The sequence below is a fragment of the Ahaetulla prasina genome, chromosome 6, assembly GCF_028640845.1.
Source record: "Ahaetulla prasina isolate Xishuangbanna chromosome 6, ASM2864084v1, whole genome shotgun sequence".
NCBI classification, from domain to species: domain Eukaryota; kingdom Metazoa; phylum Chordata; class Lepidosauria; order Squamata; family Colubridae; genus Ahaetulla; species Ahaetulla prasina.
The window spans coordinates 56,157,480-56,178,211 of NC_080544.1; the positions used below are offsets into that span (position 1 = coordinate 56,157,480).

A 20,732-nucleotide genomic window follows, 5' to 3' on the forward strand; every position below is an offset into this window, starting at 1 on the left:
CTACTGGAGGTGCTTGCCGGGGTGGCTGTTGAGATCCCCAGACTTTTGGTCATGGGCGATTTCAATCTGCCATCGGCTGGCTTGTCATCAACAGTGGTTCAGGAGTTCCAGGCTTCCATGACGGCCTTGGACCTGATTCAAGTAACTGATGGCCCTACTCACACGGGGGGATCTGCGCTGGATCTGATTTATATCTCTGGACAGTGGTTTAATGATCTGGTAGTAAGAGATTTAGTGACAATACCGGTGTCATGGTCAGATCATTTTCTCCTCCGCCTAGACTTTCAGACCGCTACTCACCACTGCAGGGAGACGGAGCCAATGCGTTGGTTCCGTCCCAGGCGCCTGATGGACCCTGAGAGGTCCCAGACGGAGCTTGGGCCGTCCCCTGAGGATCTTACCCATGGCACGACTGAAGAACTAGTCGCGGCCTGGGAACAGGCCGCGGCTGGGGCTTTGGACCGTGTCGTGCCTTTGCGGCCTCTGACCCGGCGCAGATCTCGATTAGCTCCTTGGTTCTCTGAGGAGCTGAGAGAGATGAAACGCCGGAGAAGACGCCTAGAGAGCACCTGGAGGTCCAGCCGCTCCGGCTGATCGGACACTAGTTAGGTCTTTTCAAAGACCTACCTAGTGGCACTGAGGGTGGCGGCGTTCACGCCTCCTCCCTCATTGCGTCGGCAGATAACCGCCCGGCCGCCCTGTTTGGTGACCCGTTCCTTCTTCACCAGGGGACGGGATGACCTACAGGGACGTGCCGAGGAGTTTAGTGGTTATCTATACGATAAAATCGCTCAGCTTCGGGATAGCTTGGACCAAGATTGCGATGATCCAAATGAGATGACTGAGGCTCGTCTTGTTGATGTGGTTTGGGATGAGTTTGATTCTGTGGCTCCGAGGACATGGACAGGTTGCTGGGAGGCTGCATGCCACTACATGTTTACTGGACCCGTGCCTCCTGGCTGGTGCTGGCCACTCAGGAGGTGACACGAGGCTGGCTCGGGTATTATAAATGCTTCTTTGATGGAGGGGTCTTTCCGCTGCCTTGAAAGAGGCGGTGGTGAGACCCTCCTCAAGAAGCCTTCCCTGGACCCAGCTATTTTGGGTAATTATCGTCCAGTCTCCAACCTTCGCTTTGTTGCGAAGGTTGTAGAGAGTGTGGTGGCACGGCAGTTCCCTCAGTACCTGGAGGAAGCTGTCTATCTAGACCCGTTCCAGTCCGGCTTCCGCCCGGTTATAGCACGGAGACAGCTTTGGTCGCGTTGGTGGATGACCTCTGGAGGGCCAGGGATAGGGTTGTTCCTCTGCCCTGGTCCTGTTGGATCTCTCATCGGCTTTTGATACCATCGACCATGGTATCCTGCTGCGCCGGTTGGAGGGGTTGGGAGTGGGAGGCACCGTTTATCGGTGGTTCTCCTCCTACCTCTCCGACCGGTCGCAGTCGGTGTTGACAGGGGGGCAGAGATCGGCCGCGAGGCGCCTCACTTGTGGGGTGCCGCAGGGGGCGATTCTCTCGCCTCTCCTGTTCAACATCTACATGGAGCCGTTGGGCGAGGGCATCAGTGGCGTTGGGGGGAGGTATCATCTGTACGCTGATGATACTCAGCTGTACTTTTCCACCCAGGCCACCCCAGCGAAGCTGTCGAGTGCTGTCGCGTTGTTTGGAGGCCGTCCGGGTCTGGATGGGGAGAAACAGCCTCAGACCCAATCCATCCAAGACGGAGTGGCTGTGGATGCCGGCATCCCGGTACAGTCAGCTGCAACCGCGGCTGACTGTTGGGGGCGAGTCACTGGCCCCAACGGAAAGAGTGCGCAACTTGGGCGTTCTCCTGGATGAACGGCTGTCGTTTGAAGATCACTTGACGGCCGTCTCCAGGAGAGCTTTTTACCAGGTTCGCCTGGTCCGCCAGTTGCGCCCCTTTCTTGACCGGGATGCCTTATGCACGGTCACTCATGCTCTCGTCACTTCTCGACTGGATTATTGCAATGCTCTCTACATGGGGCTACCTTTGAAGTGTACCCGGAGACTGCAGTTAGTCCAGAATGCAGCTGCGCGGGTGATTGAGGGAGCACCGCGTTGCTCCCGGGTAACACCTCTCCTGCGCAGTCTGCACTGGCTACCTGTGGTCTTCCGGGTGCGCTTCAAGGTTTTGGTTACCACCTTCAAAGCGCCTCGTGGCTTAGGGCCCGGGTACTTACGGGACCGCCTGCTGTTTCCACATGCCTCCCACCGACCCGTACGCTCTCACAGAGAGGGTCTTCTCAGGGTGCCGTCCGCCAAGCAATGCCGGCTGGCGGCCCCCAGGGGAAGGGCCTTCTCTGTTGGAGCTCCTACTCTCTGGAACGACCTTCCCCCCGGTTTGCGCCAAATATCTGACCTTCGGACCTTTCGTCGGGAATTAAAAACTTATTTATTCATCCAAGCGGGACTGGACTGATTTTTTAGATTTTTTAAATTTCTAAATTTTAAATTTTAAATTTTTAAATTTTCTGTAATTTTATATGGGGTATTTTAGGTTGGTCAATTTGACGGTTTTAATTCGGCCACTATTGAATAGGTATTTTAAATTGATTTTTAACTTTGTATACTTACTGCTTTTTATCTTGGCTGTACACCGCCCTGAGTCCTTCGGGAGAAGGGCGGTATAAAAGTTTAATTAATAAATAAATAATAAATAAATAAATAAAATAAATAAGATTTGTTTAATAGCTAGCAAGTTTCAGTAGGACCTCATTAAGTACAGTTTGACTTGATTAAACTTCCTTCAGGTTTAAGAATTTAACTTAAGAAATATATAATCCTCTTGTTTATATATTTCTAGCTGTGGTGGTGGGATTCAATTTTTTTTACTACTGATTCTGTGGGCGTGACTTTGTGGGTGTGGCAGGGGAAGGATACTGTAAAATATCCATTCCCACCCCACTCCAGGGGAAGGTTACTGCAAAATCCCGATTTCCTCCCAATCAGCTGGGACTTGGGAGGCAGAGAATAGATGAGGGTGGGGCCAGTCAGTGGTAGTATTTACCAGTTCTCCGAATTACACAACATTTCCACTACCGGTTCTCCAGAACTGGTCAGAACCTGTTGAATACCATCTCTGTTCTAGCTATATTTATGGTAGTCTTTTCACTAAGAGTCTCACCGTTTCAAGAGGTAGGAAAGTTCCATGCATGCTGGGTGGCACATAAATCAAATCAAATCAAATCAAATCATATTATAAATACCATTAATATTTAAGCAACAATTCTAATCAGTATTTAAACAGCTTATTTCTTCATTTCCACCTTTTTAGGTGGAAGCTAGTTGCTTACATCTCAAAAGTAATCGTAAGTAGAGAGAGAGAGTAATATCCCAAATAACCTAACCACAGTAACATACAGCCAAGCAATCTGCTGCTGTTTGCTAAGAAAGGTTTTGCCATCGTGTTGCACTTTATATGCAAGCTAACAAGGCTACTTGATGGAAAACCTTTTTGTTTATGCAGGCCATGACCTGAAGCAGAAATGTCATTGTCTGTGTCATTCCCATCTGGTAACAGGATTGCAGCCATGTAATTGCTCTGTGTGTTTCAACACCATATAATTTATTAGGTTCCTTGTCAGATCTTAAACTGCATTGGATGTGATGCTCTGTTCAATATTTCAAGGATTAAATTCATAAACAGTGTGTGTAGCGATAGAACTACCAGCGGAAAAACTGGTAGAGTTTTTATTCTGGCATAGGAAACTAAGAGAATTTATTCTGTAGTTTACATGGAGAAATAATTCTATATTTGTGTGATAGTATGATGTATAATCATGCAGGGGCCTCTGTGGCTCAGACTGCTAATGCAGTCTGTTATTAACAGCAGCTGCTTGCAATTACTGCAGGTTCTAGTCTCACCAGGCCCAAGGTTGACTCAGCCTTCCATCCTTTATAAGGTAGGTAAAATGAGGACCCAGATTGTTGGGGGCAATAAATTGACTTTGTATATAAATATACAAATAGGATGAAGACTATTGCTAACATAGTGTAAGCCACCCTGAGTCTTCGGAGAAGGGTGGGATATAAATGCAAATAAAAAAAATGCAGTGAAACCAAATTAAAACTAAATTTAAAATTGCTACAGTCTAATAAGTTATTGATGATCTAACGTTCAAGATCTCATGCAATTTTAGATAAGGCCTGAAATTGTACATGAGGACATAGAGCCCTGTGAGATTTCAATATTCTTGCCGTACATCCTAGGTTAATAACACCAAAAGTTTTTTCAGTTTGATGTGATTTGGGCCATTTAAATTACCGTATATACTCGAGTATAAGCCGACCCGAATATAAGCCGAGGTACCTAATTTTACCACAAAAACTGGGAAAAACTATTGACTCGAGTATAAGCCGAGGGTGGGAAATGAGGCAGCTACTGGTCAATGTAAAAAATAAAGATAGAGCCAAGTAAAATAACATGAATATTTATTTGAACGAAAAACAATAAAAGTGCAAAAGGGGGAAGGAGGATTCCCAGCTTTAGAAAATTTAGAACTACGCCGCCTTTGGTATGACCTGAGCATAGCTCATAAAATTATCTGCTACAATGTACTTCCTATCAATGACTACTTCAGCTTCAACCACAACAATACACGAGAACACAATAGATTCAAACTTAAAAGTGAACCTCTCCAATCTAGATTGCAGAAAATGTGACTTCAGTAACAGAGTTGTTAATGCCTGGAATGTGCTACCTGACTCTGTGGTCTCTTCCCAAAATCCCCAAAGCCTTAACCAAAGACTATCTAGTATTGACCTCACCCCATTCCTAAGAGGTCTGTAAGGGGCGTGCATAAGAGCACCAGCGTGCCTACCGTCCCTGTCCTAATGTTCCCTTTAGTTGTATTCCTTTTATGTATTCAATTCATGCTTATATTTATATAATTATTTAATATGTATTTGACAAAATAAAATGAATAGAATAGAATAGAATAGAATAGAATAGAATAGAATAGAATAGAATAGAATAGAATAGAATTTTTATTGGCCAAGTGTGATTGGACACACAAGGAATGAATGAATGAATGAATGAGTGAGTGAATAGAATAGAATAGAATAGAATAGAATAGAATAGAATAGAATAGAATAGAATTTTTATTGGCCAAGTGTGATTGGACACACAAGGAATGAATGAATGAATGAGTGAATAGAATAGAATAGAATAGAATAGAATAGAATAGAATAGAATAGAATAGAATAGAATAGAATAGAATAGAATAGAATTTTTATTGGCTAAGTGTGATTGGACACACAAGGATCTACCACTTCTTTGGATGCCCTTCCCAAATTGAACACTGCAAGCATGAAAATGAGTCCTCCTTTAGCTTCCAAGGGACCAGGGTGCCTCTGAAGGTCAGTGCTCTAAGTACTAAGAACCCAGCACAAATCTAAGCCTGTATGCACACCAACAGTGAAAATACCCTGCACAGTGTCTCTTGGAAGAGAAGGTTAATTTTCATAGACGTTGGGGTGGCTCTTTTTTTTTTGGCAGGGCAATAAGGGTCTCTAATATCATTAAACCCACTTTAGAAGTCTCTGTGTGTGTGTGTGTGTGTGAGAGAGAGAGAGAGAGAGAGGAGGCTCCGGCTGAGCAAAGCGGCGGCGGGAGGCCGGGGAAACGCGGAAGTAGTCGGAGATCTGCTTGATGGGGCGGATGGGACCTGGGCAGGCGTCGATGGCCATGTGCTCCTGGATGCTGATGGGCGGCTTGTCGCCTGCGGTGGCTCATGCAGGTGGCGCCCGGGGAAGGAGGCGGCTGCGGGGCTGCTGCGGGAGCCGCTGGTGCTGCTGGTGCTGTTGATGCTGCTGCCGCGCCGTTGCTGCCGCCAGGAGAGGCCGTCGCCAGCCCGGCCCTGCGCGCCGGCGCCCGGCCACGCTGCTGGCTGCTGGAGGAGGCGGAGGAGGGCGGGAGGCGAGCAGCGGCGGCGGCGGCGGCGGCGGCGGACGGCAACGGGTGGGCGGTGGAGGTGATGTCACCGGCTCTGCCCAGCCCTGCCCAGGCGAGGCCAGCAAAGGGCCGGGCGAAGGCGACCGAGGCGGGGCTCGCAGCCCAGCTGAGCCGCTACGGAGGGAGGAGGCGGGGCGGCTAGGCTCGGGAAGGCAAAAGCAGGGCGTTCGTCCACGGGATAGACTGCTGGGATCCACGGGATAGACTGCTGCTGGAGCTGGAGGCTCGAAGGAAAGGAAGGAGAGGGGTGGTGGAGCTCAAGGTTCTTTAGCCCTAGACACCTGCCCGCTAGAGAAGGGAGGAGATCGGGCGGCCAGTCTCCGGGAAGGTAGGACGGGCCGGATTCTTACCGGGATAGACTGCTGCTGGAGCTGGAGGCTCGAAGGAAGGGAAGGGAGGGTGGCTGAGGACGGGCTCGTTTAAGGCTCTTCCAAAGCAGCCCTGCTGAACCGCTACGGAAGGGAGGGAGGCGGGGCGGCTAGGCTCAGGAAGGCAAAAGCAGGGCGTTCGTCACGGGATAGACTGCTGCTGGAGCTGGAGGCTCAAGGAAGGGAAGGGAGGTGGCTGAGGACGGGCTCGTTTAAGGCTCTTCCAAAGCAGCCCTGCTAAACCGCTACGGAAGGGAGGGAGAGCGGGGCCGCAGTAACTGAGAAAAGCCTGACGAGGGGCGGCTGGGCTACCTTCTGGCCTCGCGAGTCGGCCGTCCGTCCGTCCGTCACTTCTCGGCTCGGCAGCCGGTTTTGAAAAAGGTTCCGTCGCTGGGTTTCGGGACTTTTTTTTTTTTTTTTTTTTTAAAAACACCACCTTCCCCTTTTCTCCCTAGTTGGGGGCGTTTTCCCAGTTCCCTGTTTTTTTTCCGCCCTTGCCTGTTGAGTTTTACCTGACAAGTTTCTTGCGCTTCCCCTCGACCTCCCCTCCCTCCCTCCGTCCGTCCCTTTCCCCTTCCCCCCTCCCCTCCCCTCCCCTGTCTTGTTTGTAGCCCCAGCGTCCCCTTTCGGTTGTATTTAAATCCAGAGCTTGAAACCTCCTCAGTGGGAGGAGAGGAAACGTGCGATTTGGCAGCTGACCGCACTTGCACGGGCTGGGTAAGGAGAGCCCTAGACGGCCTGCGGCGCCGGGAGGAGAAAAGAAGAAGCAGCCAAGAAAAAGGGGTGGGGTGGGGTGGGGAAATGAATTTAGGAGGCGGCGTGTGTGTGTGTGTGTGTGTGTGTGTGTGTGTGTGTGTGTGTGTCTGCGCGTGCCCGTCCGCCCATGAGGAATGCCAGCTATTTCTTTGAAGGCGGGTGTGTAGCCAGGCGCCTCCTTCCTTCGCTTGAAACCGGGAGGTTTCACTCTTCGCTCCCTGCGTGTGTATTTGTCAACAATTATAACTCTTGATCGGGGTCCCTTGCCTTGCCTCGCCTCTCCCTCGTGCCCTCTCTGTCAACGCTGTCAACAATTATAACTAACGCGGGTAATTGTGCGTGAGGGGTGTCTTGGCGTGTGTCCACATAGGAATAAATGCGCATGCGCCGCGCACTAACGAGAGCTAGCTGCCTGCGGTAGAAAGGACTCGCTGCAAGAGGAAGGGCTGAGCGGCAGCTCAGTATAAGCCGAGGGGGCGCTTTTCAGCACAAAAAACGTGCTGAAAAACTCGGCTTATACTCGAGTATATACGGTATTTCATATGTATTGTTAGTCATCCTGAATCAATTCACAATAGAATGAAGACCTAAAAGGCTGATCAGCACAGTAGATAGATTTGTCTCACTTTCCCATTCTCCTTCTTGGGCCAAAGTCATTCTGCCATATCCATGCCTCAAAAGTAATCGTAAGTAGAGAGAGAGAGTAATATCCCAAATAACCTAACCACAGTAACATACAGTCAAGCAATCTGCTGCTGTTTGCTAAGAAAGGTTTTGCCATCGTGTTGCACTTTATATGCAAGCTAACAAGGCTACTTGATGGAAAACCTTTTTGTTTATGCAGGCCATGACCTGAAGCAGAAATGTCATTGTCTGTGTCATTCCCATCTGGTAACAGGATTGCAGCCATGTAATTGCTCTGTGTGTTTCAACACCATATAATTTATTAGGTTCCTTGTCAGATCTTAAACTGCATTGGATGTGATGCTCTGTTTAATGTTTCAAGGATTAAATTCATAAACAGTGTGTGTAGCGATAGAACTACCAGCGGAAAAACTGGTAGAGTTTTTATTCTGGCATAGGAAACTAAGAGAGTTTATTCTGTAGTTTACATGGAGAAATAATTCTATATTTGTGTGATAGTATGATGTATAATCATGCAGGGGCCTCTGTGGCTCAGACTGCTAATGCAGTCTGTTATTAACAGCAGCTGCTTGCAATTACTGCAGGTTCTAGTCTCACCAGGCCCAAGGTTGACTCAGCCTTCCATCCTTTATAAGGTAGGTAAAATGAGGACCCAGATTGTTGGGGGCAATAAATTGACTTTGTATATAAATATACAAATAGGATGAAGACTATTGCTAACATAGTGTAAGCCACCCTGAGGCTTCGGAGAAGGGTGGGATATAAATGCAAATAAAAAAAAATGCAGTGAAACCAAATTAAAACTAAATTTAAAATTGCTACAGTCTAATAAGTTATTGATGATCTAACGTTCAAGATCTCATGCAATTTTAGATAAGGCCTGAAATTGTACATGAGGACATAGAGCCCTGTGAGATTTCAATATTCTTGCCGTACATCCTAGGAGATCTCATTTAATAACACCAAAAGTTTTTTCAGTTTGATGTGATTTGGGCCATTTAAATTATTTCATATGTATTGTTAGTCATCCTGAATCAATTCACAATAGAATGAAGACCTAAAAGGCTGATCAGCACAGTAGATAGATTTGTCTCACTTTCCCATTCTCCTTCTTGGGCCAAAGTCATTCTGCCATATCCATGCCTAAAAAAGTATTAGAACCTGGGTTTCCCCACTAGGTTTCCTCACTAGACTACAATCTTTTCTATTGAATGTTTTAGGTAAATAAATAAAGTAGGTTTGCCATTGTTGCATACTCTGAGGGTTTTGCTTTCCATCTGGTACCATGGGCAAAGTGTCTCTTTTTCATTGTTTGTTTAATATTACATATTTCTTTCCAATACTTATGAGGTATTTTTTTAAAACATAATCACTGCATGTAATACAAAGTTGCTTCTTTATACTGACATTTATCTTTTTTTGTTATATGCTTTATCTATTTAATTATTGATGGATCTATTATCATAAATTAAGGATTTTACACCAATTTTCCTCATAAGTATTGTTGATAATTTTGTTTGTTTATTATTTTCTATATAATCCCTCTCATGATTGTATCTGTATTGTGCTTTATGATATTTTTTAAATATATTTTATCATATTTTTTTTACATGTTCTTTCTCTATGTCATATTTTAATGAGAGATTAAATGCCTAATGTAACTCTTTAGCACTTACATCCCATTGACTCCTCATGTGTGTTGTTTGTTTTTAAGGACAGAAAGAAAATTCCAGTGATGGAGAATACAAATCTATCACACTACCAACTTTTGCTTTAAAGTTATTAGAACAGTGAAAAATCCATTTTAGAAAGCAACTAATGAAAAGTTAATGACATATGAAATAGAATAACAATTTGAAAAGAATTATTGTGGCATGCAATGCCATACAACTGTAGGAATTCTATAATAAATGAGCATACATTACAGGGAAACTTCAACTAATCATACCAACATTTTCTCTAGGACAGCTGAAGTATTTTCATATCACCTAATATTTAATTTTTTTAGGGAACTATACCTTTTTTCTACATAGCAGAGTTCACACACTTTTCAATGGAATATCTAGAATAGTGGTTTTTAAATTATTTGATTCAATTACTTTTTCCCAGTCTTGAATAATACAATTACCCCCACCATTCCCCAAAAAAGCCCCTAGACTCTGCGGCTTTACACAAAGCACATTTGCAACAGCAACCTGTAAACTGTATCTTTGCCTCACAAATAACCAGTTCCAAATAGTTCCATTACCACTGGTATCTGCACAATCCCTTAATAACTTCCAGTTTAGAACATAGTCATCAGCATATAGGCTTCATGGAACTAATTAATCCTTGTGAATGCAAACCTTTTTAATTCAAAGAACACAAAGAATTTCCCAACTCTTGTTAGATACTTAAACATTTCTAACTATTCATGTAAATAGTAGTACAACACCATCTGCTGTTCCAAAGCTGCATTTTTAAATCTGTCTTTTTATCTTGTAATAGTTAATCAGAACTCCCTGCTTCAGTGATTTTTACCTAAACCAATATCAAAAACAGCAGATCTTTCAATGAAGAATATATAAATTATTCTTCAGATGTGTTTTTTGAATCAGCACTTGTATGTACAGTCTATATTGCTTTTCATAAGTTATCACACCAGGGCAGGGGTGAAATCTAAATTTTTTCCCTACTGGTTCTGTGGGCGTGGCTTAATTGGTGGGCATGGCTTGGTGGTCAGATGACTGGGTGGGTGTGGCCAATAACAATAAATAATAAAATAATAAACAAAGTATACAAAACAATAAGAGGTACCAAAAACCAACTTTCATACTTTACACACACACAACACAACACAACACACAACTGACTCACACACAATGTAAAAGCAGCTGCACTTCACTCAAAATGGCCCCTGCAACAAGCAGGAACCTCACACAGCCACAAAAAGCTCAAAAACCAACTTTCACACTTTACACACACACACACAACACAACACAACACAACTGACTCACACACAATGTAAAAGCAGCTGCACTTCACCCAAAATGGCCCCTGCAACATGCAGGAACCTCACACAGCCACAAAAAGCTCAAAAACCAACTTTCACATTTTACACACACACACACACACACAACACAATACAACTGACTCTCTCTCTCTCTCACATACACACACACACACAAAATGCCACATACAGCTTTGTGAGATTTTGTGTGTTTGTGTAGTTAGAGTGAAACTAACTACAGAAAGACACCAAATTTCAGAAAGCTGCACAAATATTTTATTTTATTATTTTATTTATATTTTTTAGATCAGGGGTCTCCAACCTTAGTAATTTTAAGGTTTGTAGACTTCAATTCCCAGAGTTCCTCAGCCAGCAAAGCAGGCAGATTGAGTTGCTCACGAGGAGATGGATTTTAGGCAGGCAGTTTCAGTTGCTAGCTGATGCAACTGATGTAAAGCATGGCTTTCCCAGTCTGAAAGGAGCATTTAATTAGGTAAGTGCCTTATCGCAGCACAGAACCTCTTAAAAGGAGGTTTTCTACATGTTTTTTAAGGTTCTGGTGATGAGGAACTCAGCTGGGATCGCCAGAGGAGCCTTTTAAAACCCTTTTTTTTCCGGCCAAAGAGGTTGTTTAAAAAAAAACTTTTAAAGGGTTCTGATGATCTCAGCTGAGCCGCGGGATCATAAGAGGCTTTTTTTTAAATTTATTTAATTTATTTATTTATTTTATCACACAGTATATATAAGCATAAGCATGAAATAATTATACAATATATAAGCATATATATGAGTATGAGTATGTAATAATTATATTAATTGTATATAATGAAAGGAAACAATAGGACAGGAACGGTAGGCACGTTTGTGCTCTTATGCACGCCCCTTACAGACATCTTAGAAATGGGGTGAGGTCAATGGTAGATAGTTTTTGGTTGAAGCTTTGGGGATTTTGGGAAGAGACCACAGAGTCAGGTAGTGTATTCCAAGCATTAAGAACTCTGTTACTGAAGTCATATTTTTCTGCAATCAAGATTGGAGCAGTTAACATTAAGCTTAAATCTATTGTGTGCTCGTGTATTGTTGCAATTGAAGCTGAAGTAGTCTTCGATAGGAAGGACATTGTAATAGATGATTCTATGAGTCTTACTTTACTTACTTTTAAAGGCATGTTTTTGGCTGAAGGGGCAGGAGGCAGGGCCAGGGATTTTTGCTAGCGGTTCTCTGAACCACCTGCCGCCATTGCTACCAGATCGGGTGACCTGGTCCGAACTGGGAGCATTTCACCTCTGCACCAGAGAAATATAGATGTTACATGTGTTGTGTCCTCATACATGAGATTTTACATGACTTCCCATCCACCTTGGGTGAAAGGAGGACAAATTTCTCTACTTTTATATATGAAGATCCTATGTAATGTTTTTACGCATGTTGACAGCTAAGAAACAGAACACTTTCATTCAGTGACATATCGTTCCTATGTGTATATACACATTATTCTATGGGATTCCAACTTTTTACTGGAAATTGATTTCAAACTTTGGAATTTTGCATACAAGTTATACACTGAGTGTTTTTTCTAGTGAGACCAGTCTATCAGGGCAACCTGGTCTATCCAAATATGGGACGGAGCATACTGCTTCCACTTTCAGATAAAGTCTCCCTTTATTTCTTTGTCGGTAAATATAAAATTCAACACAAGTTATATACTGCTTTATTTGAATGTGAGCAAGATGATACATTAATAAATAAGGTCACAAAACATATTAAGTTACACTATTTCTATCAGTATATATATAATTCAGCAATATTACTCTGAAGTTGGTAAGGATTTTCAGGACTTGCTTACAGGTCTTTGAAACAATTCTTTGAATATTCTAATTTATTATTCTATTTTCTTCTACAATGCGATCATGTAACATCTACATTTTAAATAGAATTGCCCCTTTTTCTGAAATAATATACTGTAGCTATTCTTCTGGAAATCATAAGCTAGGATTTTTGTAGAATTTAGACAATGTCCATTTTCTCCTTTAATGTCTTCCCTTCTCTTCCCTTCCTTTCCCTTCCCTCCTACCTCTGGGTGAATGCACAACCTGTAATGAGACTGCTCTACTCTTGTACAGGTGGCAACAATGCTGAAAGTCTGTAAATGAAGTAGCCTACAGTCCTACTGAAATTGCAGAACATAAAATTTAAAATCTGACAATGTTTTTATGAACACATTTTTTTCTTATTTCTTCCTCATTTCTAGGTCCTTTAGAGCATGTCCATTTGTCACTTCCATTTGTAACAACAAAGAACAAAGAAGTTAATGCCACAGCAATATTATGGCCTAATCAAGTTGGAACTTTAACATATATTTGGTGGTTTGGAAACAACACTGAGGTCTGTATTTTATGCAGTAAAGTCAATGGCTAATTAATGTTATGGCCACATTATGGCCACATTATGAAAAATCACAGAAAGCAATTCTCAGCACTTTTATGACACAAATCAGCTTTTTTTAATTAACTTGCTTAATACAAAAGATTTTGTTTTTCCCAGTTATGCAAAATGTAGCTTAAAAATAATATAGTTGTTCAGCTTCAAGTACATTTATACATATGTCTGTTATTCTAGGGTTTGAAAGTATACCATTTTCTACTCTTTTTATATTCAGAGTTGTCTTTTTCATCCAGAAAAGGGTATGCTTTTTATTGAACATCCATAGTTACCATCTTTACTTAAAAAAAATAAAATCTCCCACACCCTAAATTTGTAGATTCCCCAAATCAACTTCTGTTATATTAAACCACTATTTATGAACCATGACAATTTCCCCAGTGTGTAGACTTCAAATTCCAGAACTCTACAATCAACATGACCATTAACAAGAATTCTCAAAGTTGAATACATATACCTGGAAGTACCAAGGCTGGGAAACACTGCATTAAAGTGATACATTTGCATTATTAATCACTCACCTAAATGATGCATAGCCTATGGACAATATTTAATTTGCTACCTATCACTGATTTCTTCTTTTTAACAAAAAAGGTTTTTTGGGTTGTGAGCTGTTGTACTGCTGCATTTAAAAGTCATTAGAGAGCGGACTTTAACCACAATAGAAGTTATATTAAGGATGTTCCATTGAGATCATTTGAATGGTTAGAAGTGCTTTGCCTCTTGTAAAATATCCTTTCTGAATGGTCATTAAATGGTTAGTCATAAGTTGAAAACTACAAGTATAAGAGGTGACTAATTTCTTCTACAATACTTACATGGAACAATGTTGTACTTTTTCTATAATGGTTCATATGTTCTATCATTATTTTAGAAAACAACATGATTGCCTTTAGTGGTAATTTATTCACATATTTGATGACATTGTGAAATCATAGATATGGTACAAGTTGTTACTGATTTATTTACAAATATGACACAACAAAATTCTTAGTACCAAGAATTCTCTGTGAAAAAAATCCTTATTTTATTGTTATTGTTATGTGGTTCTTTGGTTCTTCATTTTTTTTCTTCTACTTTTCTATTTCTCCTTTTGGTAGCCTGACCTTTTCTCTGTCTAATCTTTATGAACCTTTCTTTTCCTTTGAAATCTGCAGAGATCTTTTTCAAGCTTGTGCAAAGGATATTGCTACGTAACAATTAAATATATGACACCACTCTAATGCAAGAAAATTTCACTGTTTTAACACCACTGATCTAATTGTTTTAGCCCAAACTGAAAGGTTAGAAGGGTCTTCCTTTAATGAGTCAATTTTTCAGTGGCCTTATTAACAATTTTACAGAAAAAAATAGAATGGAGGTTCTAATGTGCACCTTTCATATTAACAAGTTTCTTATTTTGAATTGGCTGGATGCACAAAAGGAATATATGAGTTTAACTTTTTACTTTGGGTTTTTTTTCACTTCAGGTTCATTGAAACATACAAATTGTATGGGAATGTTCAAATTCACATGCTATTATACATTAAAAATTGGAAGAATTAGAAAGAGGAAAATATCAATTTTACCAAATCTATCCATGTGTACATGTTGCACACTTTCAAAATTTGTTCATTATATTAAGCCTTAATTTGATTTGTTTGGATCATCTTGGTTTGTTCTGGTTAGTAAACCCAATTGTGTGGCTTGGTTTTTATACAACCCAAGGCAAGCATTTGTTTATTATCAATATTTGTTTATTATCAATATTTTAGTATTCGATTAGCTTATTCATTGTTTTCTGGATATGTTGGTACTTTTATGAGGCTTTTCTAGATGATAGGTTTCATAGTTTATAGAACCTTTCATGATTTATGCTTTTTCATACAATTGAAAAATGTAAGAAAAATAAATCAGTGGCAATATTTTCCTAATGATTCTTTGGACATCTTTAATCCCAGTTTGTTTTTAGTAATGTGTTTGTGTTTGCTTTTAATTACTACATTAATTAATTTTCTTGTTTCCTTCGTATGTATTTGCAGCCATTAATTACTCTAGAAGGGAGTATCACATTTACCTTCTCTACAGAAGGCATGAACATAATCACAGTACAAGTTTCAGCAGGAAACACAATTCTGCAAGACACCAAGATGATTGCAGTATATGGTGAATCCTGTTTTTGTTCTCTCTTGTTTATTTATTCCTTAGGTTTCTGTGGCCATTTCCCCTTTGCTGTGTTCTTGGCTTGGGGAAAAAAAGAACTTAAGGACAAACGTATACAAGGCAACTACATGACAATCAGATCAATCAAGAGCTTTGAAGTTGAACTCATATATATTATCTTTTATAAGTTCAAGGATCTATTTATCCTTCACAAAGTGCCATTCTTTGTATTTCATAATAGATTTACACCCAGAGAAATTCTTACTTTTCAGACACCCAGCACCTGGATCATATCTTGAAACAGAAATAAACACATGATTTTGACTGAGAGCTGCACTTTGAATTTTTATAAATTTCCTTCAGTGAGCATTTTTGTTGACACAGTGAAATCACCAGGAAAAAGTTTTTAAGGTTTAAGGGGCAAACAAAACAAATCAAGACTCGTACATCAGGCCTTATTTTGACCAAAAACATGGAGGAGAATCTGAATGTTTTGTGCAGTTTCCAAAACTGACCAGGGGGGCCTCATATGGCTTGTGAATCACAGTAATTCTCTTTTTAACAGCTCATTCTCTGTTCTGTTAGAGCTTCTTTAGTGTTGCATGTAAACTTGATATTTCTCTCATATGAGGAACCCAAATATGTTTTTGCAATAGGAAAGAGAATTGGTCCAAGACTAATTTTGCTCTCTGAGTAAAATTCAGTGCACAAAAACTGCACTAAGTATTTCTTTGTAACACAAAGCATTATTTTGTCCTATCACAAACACTCCAGGCAATTTATTCAACAAAATATATAACCAAAACCAAAGAATCTCTGATAAAATATTTTTCTTAATTAACCGAAAAAATATAAGTAGCAATAACTCTTAGACTTATATACCACTTCACAGTGTTTTACAGCCCTCTCTAAGCAGTTTACAGAATCAGCATATTTTCCCCAACAATCTGGGGCCTCATTTTACTGATCTCAGAAGGATGGAAGGTTGAGTCAACCTTGAGCCACTTAGAACTGAATTCCTGGAGTGAACAGTGACTTAGCCCGATGGTTCTGGTCAGTTAAAATTTACTCAAAATAAAAAAAAGGATTCCTCACTGCTCAGTCTATGCAGGCAATTTGAAAAAGAACTGTAAGTGATGGGTTAAGGATAGGAATAGAATTAGGGAGAGGGATAGGAATAGGAATAGCATTAGATTAAGTAACTGGATGATCTAATACAGGGGTGTCAGATTCGCATTGTTGCGTCATCACATGATGTATCATGACATTTTCCCCCTTCGCTAAATGGGTGTGGGTGTGGCCAGCGCATGATGCATCTGACCTGTGAGCCATGAGTTTGACACCCCTTATCTAATAGAACCAAGAAGCATCTTGATATAAATTATCCCCTAGAAGAACAGATTCTGTCTTGACAGAATATCCAGGTCTCAATATGATTGTAAGAGATTCAAATTAACTCTTTCCTCTATATGCTATAGCTAAAGGTCCTCTCCAAAATCTTCCCCCAAATGAAAATTTGGAATGCTGAGTTATATTTCTTTAAAATAGTTGGAATGAAAGATGGACTCTGCAGAAGCATTAATAGCATAGCTTAGTTCAAAGTAGGTATGTGACTCCTTTCACCAACCTGGAGGAAAATAATTCCCACCCCCACTCCCTTCACTAAATTTATCCCTCAACAGGTTTGAAAATCTGTAGGTATAAGACAGTAGAGAAATACACATATACTTTCATCACCACCACATACTTTTGAATATGGGTATGTTCAGTCACAACTATTCTGTTATTCAGTTCAAGGGAATCTTTTGTAGGAATGTTAGCTTACTGACACACCCTTGAATCTCTTGCTACAAACAGAAACAAGATCAGCCAGGTAAAGGGATGACCTCAACACATCCATTCATTTTTATTACAGTATATTTGTCTGTCTGTATATAATTTGAAGTGCTGAGGACATTACTTCTGTTAAATCCCCACTCAGTTTTCTCATTCTTTACGGCACTAATTTAAAGTAATTGCCATGCTGCTTGCCTTATTTTGAGGGATGTTTTCAAGTGTTTCATTTGAATCCTTTCGAAATGCAAACGACCTAATTGCTTTACAAGCTGTCTGTATTTGGAGGAATACTGAAGAAAACACACAAATATGCTAAACTACCATATGTGTTTGAAGACGTGTAAATGAAGACTTTGTCTAGATTCTTTCTTAAAGTCTCCCTAGTAACTTGGTTCATAGAGCACTAACACTTAATCAGCTGATTACCAATAAGGTTTCAGATTTATCTTCAGTTAGAAATTGTTTTGGGTCAGGGCAAAGTTGAATGTGGTTTAATCAGTAGGATTTACACAGAAAACACTTCAAATTCAGTGCATAAATCATTGGTTATTTGTTCCAGCTGCAGACTTTTTAAATGCCTTAACTCTCTAAAATGGACACAAAGTACAGTTATAGTATTATGGTTTGTTAAATGTAATGGAAAGATGAACATCTAGGAGCTTTTTCTATAGCGAATTTCTCTTCTTTCGCCTCTCTTTCTTAGTCAGCTGTGATTATGTAGACCATTTCAATATAGAGAGTCCTCGAACTTACAACAGTTTACTTAGTGACTGTTCAAAGTTACAACAGCACTGAAAAAAGGGACTTATTACCATTTTTCACATGACCATTACAGCATCCCCAAGGTCATTTGATCAAAATTCAGACACTTCGCAGCTGATTCATATTTATGATGGTTGCAGTGTCACATGGTCATGTGATCACCATTGTGACCTTTTGATATGCAAAGTCAACGGGGAAGCCAGATTCACTGAACAATCATGTTACTAATTTAACAACTGCAGTGATTCACTTAACAATTGTGGCAAGAAAAGTCATAAAAATTTGGGACAAAATTCATTAAACAACTGTCTCACTTAGCAACAGAAATTTTGGTTATGATCGTACATCGAGGATTACCTCTCCTTTAAAAAGATACCTTTGATATATTTCACTATATAATCCTTTAAAATATGCCAAAGTTCTTTCAAATGATCTTTTTTCCATGAGACATTTGTAGTTGAGCTCCAAGTAACTAATTCAGAAATAATGGCAAGAACCATAATCCTAGGGATCATGCAAAAAGCCCTTTGGTTAGCGATTTAGGCATAAGCTAAATTAGGGCCTCACAATCTGCAGAGCCTCACAAAAGTTTACAATATTAGTTTTCTTATTCTCAATATTAGTTTTCTTATTCTTATTGTGAAAACAATTTTTATGGTAATCCAAGATTGTCTTTTGGTATGCATATTTTTGATATCTTGTGTAACTTTTTAACAAAGGGTTTAGGATCCCAAGAAGTCTAAACTTAGCAGTGATAGATATTTTGGAAGATTTATTAGTTAGAATTTAAAATATCAATGTGCTCCTCTTTGCCTAAATGTATATTAATTTAATGTGAGCATTATTAAATAGCCTGAGATTCTCTGGTTTTTTTCTTTCCATTTCACTGTTTCTTTTTCTTCCTTCTAGAGCATTTTCAGTCTTTAAGGCTTTCGTTTTCTCCAAATCTGGATGACTACAATCCAGATATTCCTGAATGGAGACGGGACATTGGTCATGTCATGAAGACAGTTCTAATAGAGGTAAAAAAAAGTTGCCATATTTTATTGTTATCTTCCACTTATTTCTTTGAAAGGAGCATTTAGAAGAGTCTGAATCCAATTTAAGACACAAAAATGATTTATAGGAATACTCCTTCCACTTATCAGATTAATATAAACAATTGTCATACATTTAATTTCAGAATTTTAAAAAAATAAAATTGTGTGTCTGTATATGTATGTATGTATGCATGCATGCACACGCGCGCGCACACACACACACACACACACACACACACAATTATAACAATGTGAAACCAAGGCATCTATGACTAGCTTCACTCTGTGTGTGTGTGTGTGTGTGTGTGTATGTGTGTGTGTGTGTGTGTTGAAGCTAATCACAGTGCCTTGGTCTCACATCTTTGTTATTGTGTTCTTATGTGGTATCCTAAAAATGGAGTTCTATTTCTTTTTACTAGCTGAATGTTTAAAATATATATCTTGTATTCCCATCTTTCTATACAGTCTAAGCCTAACATTTTGTCCATATGGGTCATTGCAGTCTATCCTGTGCCTGTGTTATATGATTATGTAGTTCATTAATCATCCTTTTTCATCCTTTCTCATTGTTATGGTGCAGAATGATACAGATCAAGGGATGCTAGGACCATTGTGCTAACTACATTTGTGGAATCAATCCATATATTCTGTATTACTAATTATTTATGAAAGTCTGGAATTGATGAGAACAATTCAAGAATGTGATGGAATATAGATTAGGAAGTTTTAACTCTGAATAGTTTTCAAGTATTGAAGTATAGAAACAAATGTTCTTGTCAGTAACATTTCGGTACAAAATTTGGATGTCATAGTTAAGACATAAAGAATGGCTTAACGTGGGCTACCACATTTAGACTCACCATGATTTTAAGCCTGAGCAGAAAGAGACATGATGGTGCAGTGGTTACAATCTAGTATTGCAGGCTAATTCTGCTGACTGCCAGCAGTTTGGCAGTTCAATTCTCACTGGCTCAAGGTTGAGTCAGCCTTCCATCCTTCTGAGATGGGTAAAATGAGGACCCAGATTGTTGGGGGAAATATGCTGACTCTGTAAACTGCTTAGAGTGGGCTGTAAAGCACTGTGAAGCAGTATATAAGTCTAAGTGTTATTGCTGTGCTATTTTATCATCAATGAGAATATGACATAAGAAATGTATAATATATACATGTATATAAAATATACATGTATATAGAATATACATTAAAACTATGCTTCACCATAGGGAGAACATCCTTTTTTAAAACTGGACTCATCAATAGAAGGAGACATTTCAGACATCCTTGAATTTTAGACTGATGAGTTCCAATAGTTTCTAATCTGGACATATATCAGGGGAATGGGAAAGGGGAGGGAGTGACATCATTTATGGTATAATCGATGCAAATTAGATAATGTCATCATACCTTATACCAGATAAAGTATATTTACAACTTTTATGGCTCCCCCTCCCCCCCAAAAAAATACATTGAAGAGGTACAAGTCTTACTCATACAATATTCTTTCATTCATTTTATATAGCAACCTTTCTGGTATGTGATTCTGAATGAGGTATAAAATTAAAGAAAAAGATTTAAACGATTTTAACATAATTAACCATTTTTAGCAGAGGTAGTTAAGTCAGCTAAAAATAATAAAGGTAATCAAGGTAGTCTTAAAATTGAACATTCCTGACTGAAAAGTTGAGGGGGAGAGGTTTTTAGAGCCTTTCGGTAGACAAACAGGACATCCAGATTTTGTTGGAAATGTGAGCATGTGTGTAGCAGAGGTGTCCTGCAATGTATC

At 40.1% G+C, this 20,732-nt stretch overlaps 1 protein-coding gene across 1 annotated transcript in view; it reads left to right on the top strand.

Annotated features, from left to right (window-relative positions):
- Positions 1–20,732, top strand: part of SORCS1 (sortilin related VPS10 domain containing receptor 1) — a 508,480-nt gene that overhangs the window by 470,770 nt on the left and 16,978 nt on the right. The window contains exons 19-21 of the mRNA XM_058189114.1: positions 12,957–13,112; positions 15,191–15,314; positions 18,819–18,931. Of these exons, the coding sequence (XP_058045097.1) occupies positions 12,957–13,112; positions 15,191–15,314; positions 18,819–18,931 (393 nt within the window). The remainder of the gene's footprint in view (positions 1–12,956; positions 13,113–15,190; positions 15,315–18,818; positions 18,932–20,732) is intronic.